The following is a 16,701-nucleotide window of genomic DNA, read 5'->3' on the forward strand; positions in this document are numbered from 1 at the left end:
GTGCTTCCTGGACTTGAGTGGCTATTTCCTTTCCCATGTTAGGGAAGTTTTCAACTATAATCTCTTCAAATATTTTCTCTGGTCCTTTCTGTCTCTCTTCTCCTTCTGGGACCCCTGTAATGGGAATCTTGTTGCGTTTAATGTCCCAGAGGTCTCTTAGGCTGTCTTCATTTCTTTCCATTCTTTTTTCTTTGTTCTGTTCCACAGCAGTGAATTCCACCATTCTGTCTTCCAGGTCACTTATCCGTTCTTCTGCCTCAGTTATTCTGCTATTGATTCCTTCTAGTGTATTTTTCATTTCAGTTATTGTATTGTTCATTTCTGTTTGTTTTTTCTTTAATTCTTCTAGATCTTTGTTGAACATTTCTTGCATCTTCTCGATCGTTGCCTCCATTCTTTTTCCAATGTCCTGGAGCATCTTCACTATCATTATTCTGAATTCTTTTTCTGGAAGGTCGCCTATCTCCACTTCATTTAGTTGTCTTTCTGGGGTTTTATCTTGTTCCTTCATCTGGTACATAACCCTCTGCCTTTTCATCTTGTCTATCTTTCTGTGAATGTGGTTTTTGTTCCACAGGCTGCAGGGTTGTAGTTCTTCTTGCTTCTGCTGGCTGCCCTCTGGTGGATGAGGCTATCTAAGAGGCTTGTGCAAGTTTCCCGATGGGAAGGACTGGTGGTGGGTAGAGCTGGCTGTTGCTGTGGTGGGCAGAGCTCAGTAAAACTTTAATCCGCTTGTCTGCTGATGAGTGGGGCTGAGTCCCTTCCCTGTTGGTTGTTTTGCCTGAGGTGACCCAACACTGGAGCCTACCCGGGCTGTTTGGTAGGGCTAATGGTGGACTCTGGGAGGTCTCACGCCAAGGAGTACCTCCCAGAACTTCTGCTGCCAGTGTCCTTGTGCCCACGGTGAGCCACAGCCACCCCCCACCTCTGCAGCAGACCCTCCAACACTAGCAGGTAGGTCTGGTTCAGTCTCCTATGGGGTCACTGCTCCTTCCCCTGGGTCCTGATGCACACACTACTTTGTGTGTGCCCTCCAAGAGTGGAGTCTCTGCCTCCCCCAGTCCTGTCGAAGTCCTGCAATCAAATCCCGCTAGCCTTCAAAGTCTGATTCTCTAGGAATTCCTCTTCCCGTTGCTGGACCCCCAGGTTCAGAGGCCTGACGTGAGGCTCAGAAGCTTCACTCCAGTGGATGGACTTCTGTGGTATAAGTGTTCTCCAGTTTGTGTGTCACCCACCCAGCAGTTAAATGGGATTTGATTTTACTGTGATTGCGCCCCTCCTACCATCTCATTGTGGCTTCTCCTTTGTCTTTGGATGTGGGGTATCTTTTTTGGTGAGTTCAAGTGTCTTCCTGTCGATGATTGTTCAGCAGTTAGTTGCGATTCCAGTGTTCTCGCAAAAGGGAGTGAGAGCACGTCCTTCTACTCCACCATCTTGAACCAATCCTGGACTTTTTTTCTAATGTTTCCAGGGCTAAGTGAGTTTTGAACAATTATGAAGCCAGTGTTGAGAATGCAAAATATAATAGTTAGCTGAAGTCTTCATTACTCTTTTAGGTGCAACAAATAGGCAGAACTCTCCCCTTTGTAACTTTACCCACCTGATTCTCCTAAAGTTGAAACGATCTCTAATAGTTGAGGAACTAGCCAGCCCATAAAGAGAATGTTAGAGAGCCACAGGACTGGTGAGAGACCTTCACAGAGGGGATGGGGAAAAGAAATCAAATGAGGTTCTAATTTAAGCCTGTCATTCATCACCAAAAAGCATTCACTAAGTGCCTCCTCTTATGAGGGCTTAATTCATTGTTTGTGTGTATGAGGAAGTAAATTACTTTTCCTGTGTCTTCAGAGGGGCAGTAATGGTATTTATCAGTCACTTAAAGAATTAACCCTCCACAATCTTGTTTGGTTTGCACCCACGAAGATAAGCAGGTGCTCAGAGCTCAAAAGGAACCTAGATTAGTCTAAGTGAGAGAGTTAGGCTTGGTGCCCAGAAGAGTGTCCTCTGTCCTGCTTCTCTTGTCATCCTCTTGGGGTATTTGTGTGTTGATGGGCAAATAATATAGTCAGAAGTTCTAGAAATTATTGGTCAGATTTTTAAAATCTGTTTTCAAGTTTTCTTGGTTTAAACCTCTTTGTTGACAAATGTTCTTGTGACCCCTTCACTTTCAATGTTAATGTTCTAGTCAGACAATGAATTCCTCTTGCCAGGTTGGTAAGATTGGTTCCTAGTCTAGGGAGTCTTATTTTTTGTTGGAATTGAAAAACACAATGACTAGGGAGTTTAAATGAAGTAGCTTTTAAGAAGACTACAATAGACACACTACTTTTTGGGCTGTCAAGAATCAATATTGAGCTTCTAGATTTCTTAGCAATTAATGTTTTGTCAAGCAGTTTTTAGGTATCATAGAACTCAAAAAAGAAAATCATACTTGGGATTTTTTTTTTTTTTTTTTTTTTTGCGGTACGCGGGCCTCTCACTGTTGTGACCTCTCCCGTTGCGGAGCACAGGTGCCGGACACGCAGGCTCAGCGGCCATGGCTCATGGGCCTAGCCACGCCATGTGGGATCTTCCCGAACCGGGGCATGAACCCGTGTCCCCTGCATCGGCAGGCGGACTCTCAACCACTGCACCACCAGGGAAGCCCAGGATTTTTTTTTTAAATCAAAAGAGAATCCGTAGAATTTATTAGAAAACATTGATTCAATTCTGAGAGTCCCAGAATTTGTGAGCCAGAGCATTTGAGAAAGCCATTTTGAAGAAAGCAAGCTATGTTATCACTAAAAACTATTTTTAAATAGCAACCAAAAATCAATCTCATAGCTCAAGATTCTTAGCATTAGTTTTGTGAATAATTGCATGTGGTATAATGTTATCATGCTTAGAGTATTCAGTTATGTGAAAAAGGAAAAGAAAAAAACATATTTGCCATTAGTTTAGTCCCTTAATGACTCTAAGCTGACTAACATAGTTCCGTTTATTTCCCTGGATAGGGGATTTGCAGAGTGCTTGGGGAATACGGATTAAAAATGCTTGGTTGTGTTCACAGTTTCACAAGTCATTCCCAACGGTGGTTTTAAGCTTCTGAAGACATGTTCTAGTATTCAGTTTTCTGATATTGTTGCTCTAAAGAATACAGATGGCTCATGTCATTATTTTTACAAGGCACTTTTGTTTTAACTTGTGCTTAATTATTTTCAACATTTTTTTTTTCTAAGGCAAATAAAAAATTGAAATTGGAAAATGGTGGCCTGGTGAGGGAGAATTTACGACTGAAAGCTGAAGTTGATAACAGATCACCCCAGAAGTATGTATTTTGCTAACAGAGCAATGTTTCAGGTTATGTCAATGTTTTAGAATAAGCTGCTGTTATAGTTTGTGTTTGTCATTTGACTCTTTTCATTGAAGCATGTAAGTTTAAATAGAATGTCTTACCTCTAAACATCAAGTGTATACTTATGTTACTGGTAAAATCTTAGTCATAGTTAAGACTAGTGTTGAAGAAAAGATTTCCCTCTGATCCTTTTTCTGTATCTGATTAGCAAGAGGATTGTTTTATGTGACCTAAAATAGGTGAGCCTTCACTTCGTTTTACATGTAACTGTTTAGTGGTCCTAACAAAGAGTAGGGAGAGTAACATAATGCCCTTTAGACGTTTTCTGAAATAATCATAGTTAAAATTCATATAGCGCTTTCTCTTTGCCAGGTACAACAACCTGTGATGTAGAACTATTATTATTCTCCATTTACAGATGATGAAATGGAGGCATAGAAATCAAATTAATATTTCTAAATCTGCACTGCTAGTAAGTGGTGGAAGTAGGATTTGAACCAATGTAGTCTAGCCCCGGAATCTGTGTTCTGTTACATTACATTGAAAACTATTACACTACCCATTATACTAAAAAGCCTATCTGAAATAGAATTTTAAGGCATCATTTGTTGAATTTTGGACTGATTTGAACTATACAGTTAAATGAATTTATTCTTTTATGATGAGATAGTTTTCACTCCATTCCAAAAGGTAAGCAGTTGGAACTATTGACCCACTTAACAGTTAGTTTAAAATGATAAGAAACCATTGAGAGTTAAGACTTGAAGATTGAGAAAAGATGGGAGACAGTGCTTAAGGTTGTTATTTTTCTGGGAAAAAAAAATGACAAGTGAAAAGAGAATATGGCCCCCATCCCTCTGAGGAGTGGCATATCAGAACTCCACACTTTTCCCATCCAACCATTAGACTTCATTTTTTCCTAATGGAAAAAGACAAAGACAGACATAAACAAACAGTGGAAATTTATCCTACCAGACGTAGTTCTCTGCTTGTCATTTGAAAAGGAGAAAATATTGCCTTCAGTAGAACAAGTGTAGTATCCAGAAATGGTACAAATAAACCATAATTACTCAAAGCAGAGATAACTAACCAATAGACAAAGAAGCATAGCTTTTACTTTTAAATAGTTCCTTCCCCTTTTCTCTTTCACTTCAGATAATGTTGTACTTTGATGAATTAGTGAAATAAACTTAAGAAGTGTTGCCATTGTTATATGGCGGTTTGAGTCTCTGCTCTTCTCATTTATTGGCAGCTCGCCTTGCCAGTCATAGTAATACTTGTCCATTAGCCATTTCCCACGGCAGGCTGAATGGAACTAAAGCCATTTTGTTTGTAGCTTTTATTTCTTGAAAAGTTGCCCACCAGATTTCAGATTTAATACTAGCCACCAGGATGTGTGTTTTTAAATAGCCATGACTCCTACCTGATAAACAACTGAAGAATCTTATCTAAAGAAACCTCACTGCTGTCTATTCTAACAAGCAACCACACTTCTGAATCCCGTATAACTCTGGGATTTGCTATCTTTAACTTCCATTCCTTCCCTTCAGGGGAAAGGAACAGTTTCACTTAAAAAACGATTTGAACTGACCCCTATTCCTGATCAATTTGCAATGCATTGAGGTATTAAAAGCATGGCTTTTGATTTATAGCCTTAGTTTACTCTGCATCACAAAACCCTAGTGGGATTCAGAGAGAAGCTGACCACAGCTGAAAATACCCAGATCTGGTTCACCTGAAGAGAGCTCCTATTCGTATTGAAAAGAATATGAAATTTCAAGAGTTTAAAAGTAAATGCAAGCAAATAAAAACCATCTATTCCATTTCATTGCCTTGATTAGGAAGTGCCTTGACAAATTATTTTTCTCTTATCTACTTGATTAGGTGTCAAGGTATACTTTTTATACACATGACCTTAGTTTCTGATGTATCTTTCAGGTTGTGCAGACATATTCTACAAATCGTGCAGAAGAGAGAGCTTTAAAATTTAGATACTAGAGAGGAAAAAAATTAGGAAGTTATATTTGTTAGCTTGGACTGCCGTAACAAAATACTATAGACAGGGTGGCTTAAACATTGGGTATTTATTTTCTTACAGTTCTGGAGGCTAGAAATCCCAGATCAAGGTTCAGCAATTTCGGTTTCTGGCAAGGGCTCTCTTTTAGGCTTGCAGACAGCTGCCTTCTCACTATGTCTTCACGTGTCAGAGAGAGAGTGCGCACGCTCTGGTCTCTCTTCTTATGAGGATGCCAGTCCTGTTGGATTAGGGCCTCATCTTTATGGTCTCGTTTAACCTTAATTACCTCCTGAAGACCCTGTCTCTGAATATAGTCACATTGGGGTTTAGGGCTTCAACAAATGAATTTGGTGGGGAAGTTGGGAACACAATTCAGTCCATAGCAGAAGGTATTTCTTTTTAGGACACTCAAGCAAATATCATGCTATTGCCCCAAAACTAGACTAACATCTGGTGTCAACAAGGGGGACTTAGACATTTACATTGGTCTCAAGTAGATAGTATTGTATAAAAGTAATAAATTTTATAATTTTTAAAAACAGTGCTATAATCTTTAAAATGAAATCTGGATTATCATTTATCTCCTATGCTATTGTTTTTCTAGTCTATCTTTTACCCTCGATTATATCCAGTCTTAAAGTGTACCTGCATATTTTTCCTTTCTCAACTTTAACTTAAAAGCCCTTTTGAGCAGTGTGGCAGATATCCTACTAATCGTACTCTTCTAGGTTTCAATAATATCCATTCTATTCCTTGTCAAAAATTCATTGTCTCGATATCTAAACTGGTGGTCCAGAAAAATGCGATCTTTTTCTTTGACTTGATGTAGCCAAAGACTTCCTGAATTTGTCTTCTAATTTGTTTCAGCTGGAGAAAGCCGTCTGTTTGCCCTTTCAGTTTTCTCTAACATGGACTCCTAAGAGAATCAGATTTAATATTCAGAACTCAAGAGGTGGTGGTAATGTCCTTCAGTTTACAAGACTGTTATGCGAAGAAAACTTACTCTCCCAACCAACCCAGAAATACTAAAAGTTTATTTACTTGACAGTATCCTAGGTGCTTTGAACTATACAAAATAAATACTCTTTCTGACCCCTAAAGTAGGTTAGGTTCCCTTGCTGTAATTTCTCTTACTACCTTGTACTTTCCCTTTTTAGCACATATCCCAATTACTAATAATTAATGTTTTGTGTAATTATTTGTTTCATGTTCTTCTGTTTGAGTGAGGACTATAGTTTTATTCACGGTTGTAGCCCTGCATTTTATAGTGTTCTGGCTAATATTCTGCTCCTAGTATATATTTGTTGAGTAAATGAATAAAAACGTAGCTCCCAAGACTATGAGAAAACAGACAGACAAATCCAGAATATGGTACAATCAATTGGAAAAATGACCAGATTTCTTCATTAAATCATTGGCAAAATGGGAGGGGAAGCCTGATTTACAATAAAAGAGGACTAAGAGATATAATAACCAAATGCAGTACATGGATTTTGTTTGGATATCGATTAATAACAAATGTCAGAAGACATTTTTGAGGCAATTGGATATATCTGAATATGAACTAGATATTAGATGATACCAAGGAATTACTGTTAATTTTGTTTAGGTCTTATGGTTACTTAACAAAATGTCCATGTTTTTTTAGAAATGCATACTAAAATATGAACTATAGTATATTTTAACAAAAAAAGGGATATATATATATATATATATATATGTGAAATGAGGCAAAATCTTGATAATTCTTGAATGTGGGTGATGAGTATATGGAGTTTTTCCTGTTCTCCGATTAAAACCAACAAAACATAGTCCTTGCTTCCAGGAAGTTCATAATCTAATGAAGACGAGAAAAAATACATGAAACAATTAAATACTAAATAGTTACTAAGTCAAATAGCAGAGACAGCAATACGAGTTCACAGAATGGCCAGTTGGTTGGAGTGACGAGAGTCTTTATCTAAGAGGCAGGACTTGAGCCCAGCTTTGAAAGATGGAGATTTCAGTGAAGAGGAAGGCATTCTGAGCAAGAGGAAACAGCTTGAGCGGTTAGGAGTATTAAGAGGTCCCTTCAGCTCTAGTTCCTTGTCTCCAGAGTAGCCACAAGTCATGCCCAAGAAAACACGGTGGCTTCCTTCTCAAACTCAGCAGAGCAGAGGTCCTCTGTGTAATTTGCACATCTCTCCATTGTGACCGTCATCATCCCACTTAAACAGCTGGTTAGCACAATTCCACTGCATCTAGTACTCCACTACATTCTGCTCTAAGCAGAAAGGCCTGTTCTCAGTCTCCTATTTAATGGGGAATGCCAAGTGTCACACCTCCACATGATAAGAAACAAGAATAAGAAGCTGAAGGGAGGACTTTAGAATTGCGTTTCTCTATTCCTGAACTGTGCCAGGAAGTGTGATATATTTGTCCATGATAGAGAGAGGAGTTCCTTAGTGATTTTTTCGCTCGAAGGGGTATGAAGAATTGATTTGTAAAGCATTTGAGAGTCCCATGCCCTCTCTCTGAGATCTCTGTTCAGTTGTGACATTTTTTTTGTTCTAGTCACGCTAGGCAGAGTTTGTGCCATGTTGCCGCCTATTATGAGGCTTTAGCAGAGCAGATGTCCATGCCCTTAGCTTCTAACTTACCTTAAAGCGTAGGGTATAAAGCTCCATATACAAAATTCCATAGGTCATTTAAATCAAACCTGGTTATAATTGGATTAATGGCTTTCCTTTCTATAAATATGTGTTTGGGAATGTCATTGTATCTTTAGTGAGATCTGTGGGTTTGATACTATGGTAGTGTTAAGCATCATTTTTACTGCCCAGCAGCCCCAAGGCTTATCATTATGGACCAGTCTTCACCCATGCCTCAGCTCCTTCTGGGGGAAGATAAAGGCTCCAGGTACTCTCTAGATGGTGAGCAGTATTTCCTATTATTAGTACATGAAAAAAGTGCTCTGAGGAGGAAAGAATAGACTTCATAAGTCATAACCTGCACGTTCTTCCCTTCTTCCTGTATTTGTGTTCCTTGAGCCGTCTTATCAACTCCCATGGCTTTAATAATCATCTACTTGTATGTCTGAGATTGCAAAACAAAATCTAAATCTTTGGCCTTGCCTTTTCTCCTAAACTGTAGATTAGTGTTTCCATCTATCTATTTTATACTTTCACTCAAGATCCTATACCTTAAATTCACCACAAAGCACAGTAGTTAAATAAATGCTTGGTTCTGGAGACAACAGTACCTGGATTCAAATTTCCTTGCTTCCACTCTGTGTCTCTTTTCCCTACCCAGTTCAGTTTCACCATGCTCAGAATTGCTTTTTATAAAGTATAAATCACACTATTAAATCTCCTATCTGAAACTATCCAGTGTTTTCCTAAAATAAAATCCAGACTCTTCACGAACTAGTCTGTGCTTGCTTATTCCACTTCATCTCATTCTCATTCCCCCAGCTAATCCTGCTCTAGCCATACTGGTCTTCTTCTGTTTCTACAACATGCTGGACTTTTTCCCTCTGCTTAGAATGTTTTGCTTCTGCATCGTTATGTGGCTGTCTCCTTTTGTCAACAGAGTCAGAGAGGCTTTCCTGACCATTCAATCTAAAGCAGCCCTCTGAGGTTGTCCTTGTGACCTTACTCTTGTGGAGTTTAGAATGGAGAAGACAGAACAAGAGGTCAAGCAACTAAACAAACATGGTAATTTCAGTGATAAAGGCTAAGACAGTAATACTGTAACATTGGTTGTGCATTAACTATGGGCTCTGTTATAAGTACATCTCAAGTTTTAACTCATTTAAACCTCACCGGAACCTATAAGATAGGTACTCCTACTGAGCACATTTCACAAAAGATAAAAACTGAGATAAAAAAAGTTTAAGTATCTTCCCCCAAATCACAGCGCTAGTAAGTAGACAGAGTTCAGTTCTAGAGAGTCTGGCTCTGGAGCCTGTGCTCATAATCACATGCTATATTGCTTTGCCATGCCATGATTTTATCACTACTGTTAAGAAAACATAGGCAGAGCGCTCTATGACATAAATTACAGCAAGATCCTTTTTGACCCACCTCCTAGGGAAATGGAAATAAAAATAAACAAATGGGACCTAATGACACTTAAAAGCTTTTGCACAGCAAAGGAAACCATAAGCAAGACGAAAAGACAACCCTCAGAATGGGAGAAAATATTTGCTAATAAAGCAACTGACAAAGGATTAATCTCCAGAATATACAGCCAGCTCATGTAGCTCAATATCAAAAAAGCAAACAATCCAATCCAAAAATGGGCAGAAGACCTAAATAGACATTTCTCCAAAGAAGACATACAGATTGCCAATAAACACATGAAAGGATGCTCAGCATCACTGATCATTAGAGAAATGCAAATCAAAACTACAATGAAGTATCACCTCACACCAGTCAGAACGGCCATCATCAAACAATCTACAAACAATAAATGCTGGAGAGGGTGTGGAGAGAAGGGAACCCTCTTGCACTGTTGGTGGGAATGTAAATTGATACAGCCACTATGAAGAACAGTATGGAGGTTCCTTAAAAAACTACAAATAGAACTACCATATGACCCAGCAATCCCACTACTGGGCATATACCCTAAGAAAACCATAATTCAAAAAGAGTCATGTACCACAATGTTCATTGCAGCTCTACTTACAATAGCCAGTACATGGAAGCACCCTAAGTGTCCACTGACAGATGAATGGATAAAGAATATGTGGGGCTTCCCTGGTGGCGCAGTGGTTGAGAGTCCGCCTGCCGATGCAGGGGACGCGGCTTCATGCCCGGGTCCGGGAAGATCCCACATGCCGCGGAGCGGCTGGGCCCGTGAGCCATGGCCGCTGAGCCTGCGCGTCCGGAGCCTGTGCTCCGCAACTGGAGAGGCCACAACAGTGAGAGGCCCGCGTACCGCAAACAAACAAACAAACAAACAAAAAACTCCAGTCTTCCTATGTTTCTCCACCCCTTGTCCTCACCCCACACCTAACTGTTCAGTATATTCTATCCTACCTATTAAATGCCTTGGTAATGCATCTTCTTCTTGTTCCCACTAGTTTAGATCCACATGATTTCGTGCTTAGCCGATTTTAACAACCTTCCGACTGATTGCTCTTCTTTTCTTCTCTCAACCCTGGAGCATCTGCTTTATTGTTGCCTGAATTCTAAAATATAACTTTGATCATCTCACTGCCTTGCTTAATAACCTTTGGTGATTTCCCATTGCTCACAAATTGAAGCCCAAATTTCTTAGTATAGTACGGGAGCCGCTTTCCCAATATGATTTCAGCTTAGCCTTCTTAGCACCTCTCCAACCTTCTTCTTCTTATACTCTGCTGTGGCCATGCTGAATTTCTCCCTGGGCTGAGATTTGCCATGTTATGACATGTACCTTAGCTCATGTCTTTTCCTTTGCCTTCCCTGGTCCTCTCCATTAGCCTCTCTGTTTTTATTCTGCCTGGTTAATCCCTACCCATCCTTTGAGATCGAGCCCAGTTGTCAGTTTATCTATGAGACCCTCCGAGATTTCCAAGATGATTCTTTTATCATACTGTTTTAAGGATTACATCGTATACTGACCAGCTCTGACTGTCATGCTCAGTTAATTTGCCAGCTCCTTGGAACTAATACATTTTTTTTTTTTGGCCACACCACACGGCTTGCAGGATCTTATTTCCCCAACCAGGGATCAAACCCATGCCTCCTGTGATGGAAGCGCAGAGTTCTAACCACTGGACTGCCAGGGAATGCCCAAGACATGTTTTTCTTTTTTTTTTTTAATGAACTCAGTGTGTATCTGTATAAAGTGTGAGTGTTTGTGTGTGTGTGTGTGTGTGTGTATTTTTCCTCTGGAACATGGCAGAAGGAAGGAGTCCTTACACTCTAATACTTTATACTGCTGCTTGGAGGGAACTGACCAGGGAATTAATATCTTGAGCTTTCTTGAAGCTTAAGGTATATAGGGTTTAAGAGGGCAGAAAGTCAGAGATTCCTGGCATTCTCCAAATGAGGAGAGTAGAGGGATTTCCTGAAGTTTTCCAAAATTGTACTAGAGATTGAGAGATAGAAAGAGGAAAAGAGGAGGTAGTGTCAGGGCTTGCCTGGCTCCAGGACGATGTTTCTGGTCTGAGTCACTTGAACCAGGTTTTCCTGCCCTTACCTGTCTCCATGCTGACAGTGAGCTGTGCCCCTTCCTGGTTCACAGGTCTGCTCTTCCTAAACTGTGTCTCAAGATGTGCCAGTACTACACCTGGCTTCCTCAGCAGCATCTCTGCTCTTGCTAGCCTTGGCTGTTCTCTCTTCTTGACCTTTTCTGGCCTTTTTTGTTTCTCACGATTCTGCTCTGACAAATGCCATGATTCCTGGTATTTGACCCCAGCCTGATCCGTTGACTGATTCTGCTGTGCCCTTTGGTTTTCCCGGAAGGGGAACTTGTAGACTGTCAGGGGAGCCTGATGATACCCTGGGGCCAGACTGTGACAGCTGGGTGTGCTCAGGCCCCTCAGCTGCCTGAGGGGCCCTTCTCTGGCTACTCAGCTAATTGGGGGTGGACATTTACTGCAGTTTTCTGTCAACTTGCCTTTATTATATTGATAAGATATTTTAGGAGCCTGTAGTGCATGCTAATGACTAAGCGGTAAGGTTGTCAGAAAGATTATGAACTGCGTGAGAACAAGGATAATGTCTTCTACTCCTTTTGTTTTCCTTCCTCATCACCTCTCAGCATGCCTTAGTCCTCAATAACTATCATCTGAGCAATAATTACAGAGTGGCTGCATCACAGTTTTTTGTTTTATTTTGTTTCATGTTGTTCTTCATGCTGAGAGAGAGAGATTGATTTAACTATAGTGAAAAATGTATAGATACTATTAGTTCAGAGATTTTTAAGTATGCTTTTTTTCACCCAACAACAGTTGCATTCTTTTATACTATTGAGATTTTATTGTTGTTGTTAAGGTTAGTATATTTTGGGAAAAGATATAAATCCTTTATTCCTCTGAGAACTGTAAAAAGATATGAAATAGCATGTCTCGAGGTTCTCTCCTTCCATGAAAGATTAGGATCGCCATTTATGTCATGTCAACTTTGAGGCTGATCTTTTAGGGCAGAAAATTAGGGCATTTCTGCATGGAATTGAAATGAGATATATATATATATATATATATATATATATTTTATATATTTTATATATAAATATATATATATATTTTATATATTTTATATATATATAAAATGAGATATATTTAACAAATAGAATGGAATTTATTCCACAGTAAAAAGAGTAGTCCATCTTCAGGCAGTGAATGTAGATGTGGTTTAGCCCTTTTTAGAGACTTACCACAAAAAAGAACCTGTTCCTCTTCAATTTACATATGCTGCCCAGCACTTGGGTGTTTTCTATTAGGAATTTCTAGGTATTGCAGCAAGAACTTTCACCACAATTTTTAAATACAAATGCATGGTTAGTTCAATAAAATAAACACACACAATAAACCTTTCTTTAAAATTGTGTTAATAATACAAGCTTTTTTTTTTGGCTGCGTTGAGTCTTTGTTGCTGCATGCGGGCTTTCTCTAGTTGTGAGCAGGAGCTACTCTTCGTTGCGGTGCACAGGCTTCTCATTGCTGTAGCTTCTCTTGTTGTGGAGCACGGGCTCTAGGCGTGCAGTCTTCAGTAGTTGCAGCATGCGGGCTCAGTAGTTGTGGCACGCGGGCCCTAGATTGCACGGACTTCAGTAGTTGTGGCGTGTGGGCTCAGTAGTTGTGATGAATGGGCTTAGTTGCTCCGTGGCATGTGGGATCTTCCCAGACCAGGAATCAAACCCATGTCCCCTTCATTGGCAGGTGGATTCTTAACCAGTGTGCCACCAGGGAAGTTCCTGAGCTATTATTTTTAAACTCTGTTCTCCATTTGAAAGCTTGCCAATCAGACTCTACCTTATTTTTTTGCGGTACGCGGGCCTCTCACTGTTGTGGCCTCTCCCGTTGTGGAGCACAGGCTCCGGACGCGCAGGCTCAGCAGCCATGGCTCACAGGCCCAGCCGCTCCGCAGTATGTGGGATCTTCCCGGACCGGGGCACGAACCCATGTCCCCTGCATCGGCAGGCGGACTCTCAACCACTGCGCCACCAGGGAAGCCCTACCTTAATTTTTAAACAGGACTTTTGGGAGGTGGAGGAAGAAGGAATGGCTGCAAGGGCCTTAATTCTTTGTCTAGTTCCACTGTCCATGTGACCTTTGTCTTTAGGGGGAAATTGTGGCTTTTTTTTATTCTTCCAAATATTGGAGCACTTTCTGTTTTGTGATAAATATAACAATATAAGATGAAATATAACATAGCTTGTGTTTTTTATTCCTATTAGAACCCTAGATAAGTAAGTACCTATGTGATATTTAGGTCCTAAAATTATACATTTAAAATTTTGCTCATTTCACATTGGTACCTTTGTTTCCATGTAGTTGTAGATGCCTGCTGATTGTGCATGAGGTAGACAAGAAGATAATATATGCTTTTTACACATAGCACAATTAAAGATGGAGCTTCCAGTTAATGGTTCTGGTTCAGATTTAGTATTCATATCTCTGGTTAAAATAGTCATGCTTTTTGGGTTGGCATTTGCCAGGTTGATCTGTCTGTGCTGTAGTTTCCTGCAAGGCCATTTTAATAAATGATCTTTGGAAGTTTGAAAATACTCTTGAACTTATATCTAGAACGTAATAGGTGTTTGATAAATATTTATTGGCTTTGTGCATACATATCTGAATGTATTTCTACATCTTGTTATTTCCTCTCCATATTTCTAATAGCAAATGTATGTATTAATAAATAGTACAACAATTTTAGTCCCTTGACCATATATACAGACTTGGCACTCAGTAGACATGCTTGCGTTTTATACTATGTCATAGTATAAATAGGTGCTGACATTATTTAAGAAAGGATCTCATGTTCAAGCATCTCATATGGCTTCATACATGGTGTTTGGACTCAGACAGACTTGGCTTCTTGCCGCTTCCTTTCTGCATAACCTGGAAAAAGAGACAACCTTTTTAAGCATCTCATTTCTCATCTTTAAAATAAGAATAATAGATCTTGCTTCATAAAGTTAACATGACAATTAAATTAGGTAAGTTAATATATATCAAGCATATAGCAATGTCCTTGACACAAGTAAACTTTCAGTGAATTGTGGCTGCTGCTGTTATTGTCACCAGCGTTGTCGTTAGTAGTCACTTAGAGCATTGTGGAAGATTTGTCTGTTACATTTAATTTTGGTAATTTCCATCCCCAGAGTTCACTTGCCTTTATTTATTTATTCGGATGTTGGGCCAGGGAATAGAAACATTATCTTGAGTCTTCAGGAGGGAAGAGGTTTTTCCTGTTCTCTTTTGGTATGCCTCATGTTGTTTAATATGTTTTTGTGGACTCAACTAGTGTGACAGGGATTGGCCATAGACAGTACTTTTATGATTAACAGATTCTCTAGGAATGTAACATTTTCATAAGTGTTTCATTTTAAACAGAGAAAACTCTCTTGAAGAAACACTGGCAAGTCATCAGGTTCAGCAGTGGATGAAAATGTATAGGGCACTTTCCAAAGCTTCTCTAGTAGTTTAAAGACAGAACGCTCTACCCCATCCTCCTGATACATACACAGGGATGAGGGTAGATATGAGTAATGCACAGACAGCTCATTGGGAGCAGGTGAGAGAAAGGCCCCCACCACCAAGTACAGTTTTGAGCTGCCGACAGTGCCGGTCCTCCCTGTGTTCTTTCCGTGGAGTACGCCTCCTCCGCATCCTGTACACACATGTGTACAGCAGAGCACAGCACTGGACCTCCCCCTTTCCTTCCCAGCCCCGCCCAAACTCAGATCCTAAAGAGCTCATATCACAGACTACTCACTGAAGTTCTGTGTAATTAAAAAGAGGCATTTGCAAACTTAAGGAATCTTTAACCCATATATTATGCTGTAGGAGAAAATACTTAGGAAGGGGAAAGGAACAGTAGAAAATCTTTTCCCCTAAAACTTTTATCTCTCTTCCATGTTTTAAGAAGATACTTTCCTAGTATCTCCATAAGTCAGGGAATGAGAAGATATGCAACTGCAGCTATATAGCCAGGCAACTCTGCAATAAAATTTACTGTATGCCTGGGTCATTCTTTTCTTAGATAAATGTAACAGTTCTTTCAAAAACAATTGTTGAGGCTCACTCAAGTTTACTTGGTTTTCCCACATACCAGGCATTACTTTAGTACAGGTAATCCTCACTTTGCATGGTTGTATAGAATCATAAAAATGACCATTCAACCTAAAACCATGCAAAGCAATCTCAATAATCAGTGAGAAAAATCAAATTGTTCTATAAACTTTAATAATTTTTATCAAAACATTAAATCTCTTACTGTCAGTTATAAATGTATATGAAGATGAAAAAATAGTAAAACTGATACTTATTTAGTACATTAATATTTTTATAGTACAATTTAAAACATTAGAAACATTGAGAATTGAAATGTTTTATTTCTTTGTAAAAAACTTACGGAGAATAATTTGAATAGTGCTTGCCTTCTTAGCGTATAGCTTATGATATGAAGGCAGCAACTTTTCTGACACTTCAACAACTATTCCTAAGTTTGCATCAGCTTTACATTTAATCCTTTTGTGCTTTCAGTATTGTGAAATAGCTCCATGTTGCTTTAATGTGAAGTTGTTTGCCAGCCTGTCACTTCCTCTAGACATCTTTATCCTTTTCATCACAGCCACTTCTTTCATTTATGTCAACAAGTTCGCCTTTCCCAAGTTCCTCTGGCTTACCTAGGATCTCTCAAATAGTGACAGTTTCAACATTCCCACAGTCAGCTATTCTTCTCTACACTTACATTTGATTCTAACTTTACTACTGGCATTAATCACTTTTCCATTTCTTTGCCAAACCTCATCTTTGTTGCCTAGTGCTGTCTTTTGATTATCCATTTTTGTAAATGTCATGTGACAGCACAACTATATGTTTTATTGTCTGTGTATGAAGTGAATAACAGGTGCACAGTCACTTTCAGACTTTGAGAGAAGTGACCTGATTGGTCACTGTTCATGATGCACGGTCTGTTGTTTATATAGTGTTTTGTGAACTGAAAAGCTGGCAGTGAAGTTTTACTTTATGCAGCTACTCACAGTTAATATAATGTGGTAAATTTGAACCATGTTGTTCAGTGACTGGTGGTATTTAACTAAACTGTGGTAACTGAAATTTGTGCATATCGAAACCATCAAGGACCTCGATATTGAAGACCTATCAGGCTGGATCACAAAAGCTGGTCCGTATCCAAAGATTGCTTTC

General features: G+C 39.4%; 1 protein-coding gene across 1 annotated transcript in view; it reads left to right on the top strand.

The window, feature by feature from the left end:
• The window catches only part of RNF219 (ring finger protein 219), a 44,813-nt gene that overhangs the window by 20,939 nt on the left and 7,173 nt on the right, over positions 1-16,701 (top strand). The window contains exon 5 of the mRNA XM_029210588.1: positions 3,219-3,307. Coding sequence (XP_029066421.1) covers positions 3,219-3,307 — 89 coding nt within the window. The remainder of the gene's footprint in view (positions 1-3,218; positions 3,308-16,701) is intronic.

This window comes from Monodon monoceros, unplaced genomic scaffold (assembly GCF_005190385.1).
Source record: "Monodon monoceros isolate NGI ecotype Baffin Bay Population unplaced genomic scaffold, NGI_Narwhal_1 Super_Scaffold_8, whole genome shotgun sequence".
In the NCBI taxonomy this organism is placed as follows: Eukaryota; Metazoa; Chordata; class Mammalia; order Artiodactyla; family Monodontidae; genus Monodon; species Monodon monoceros.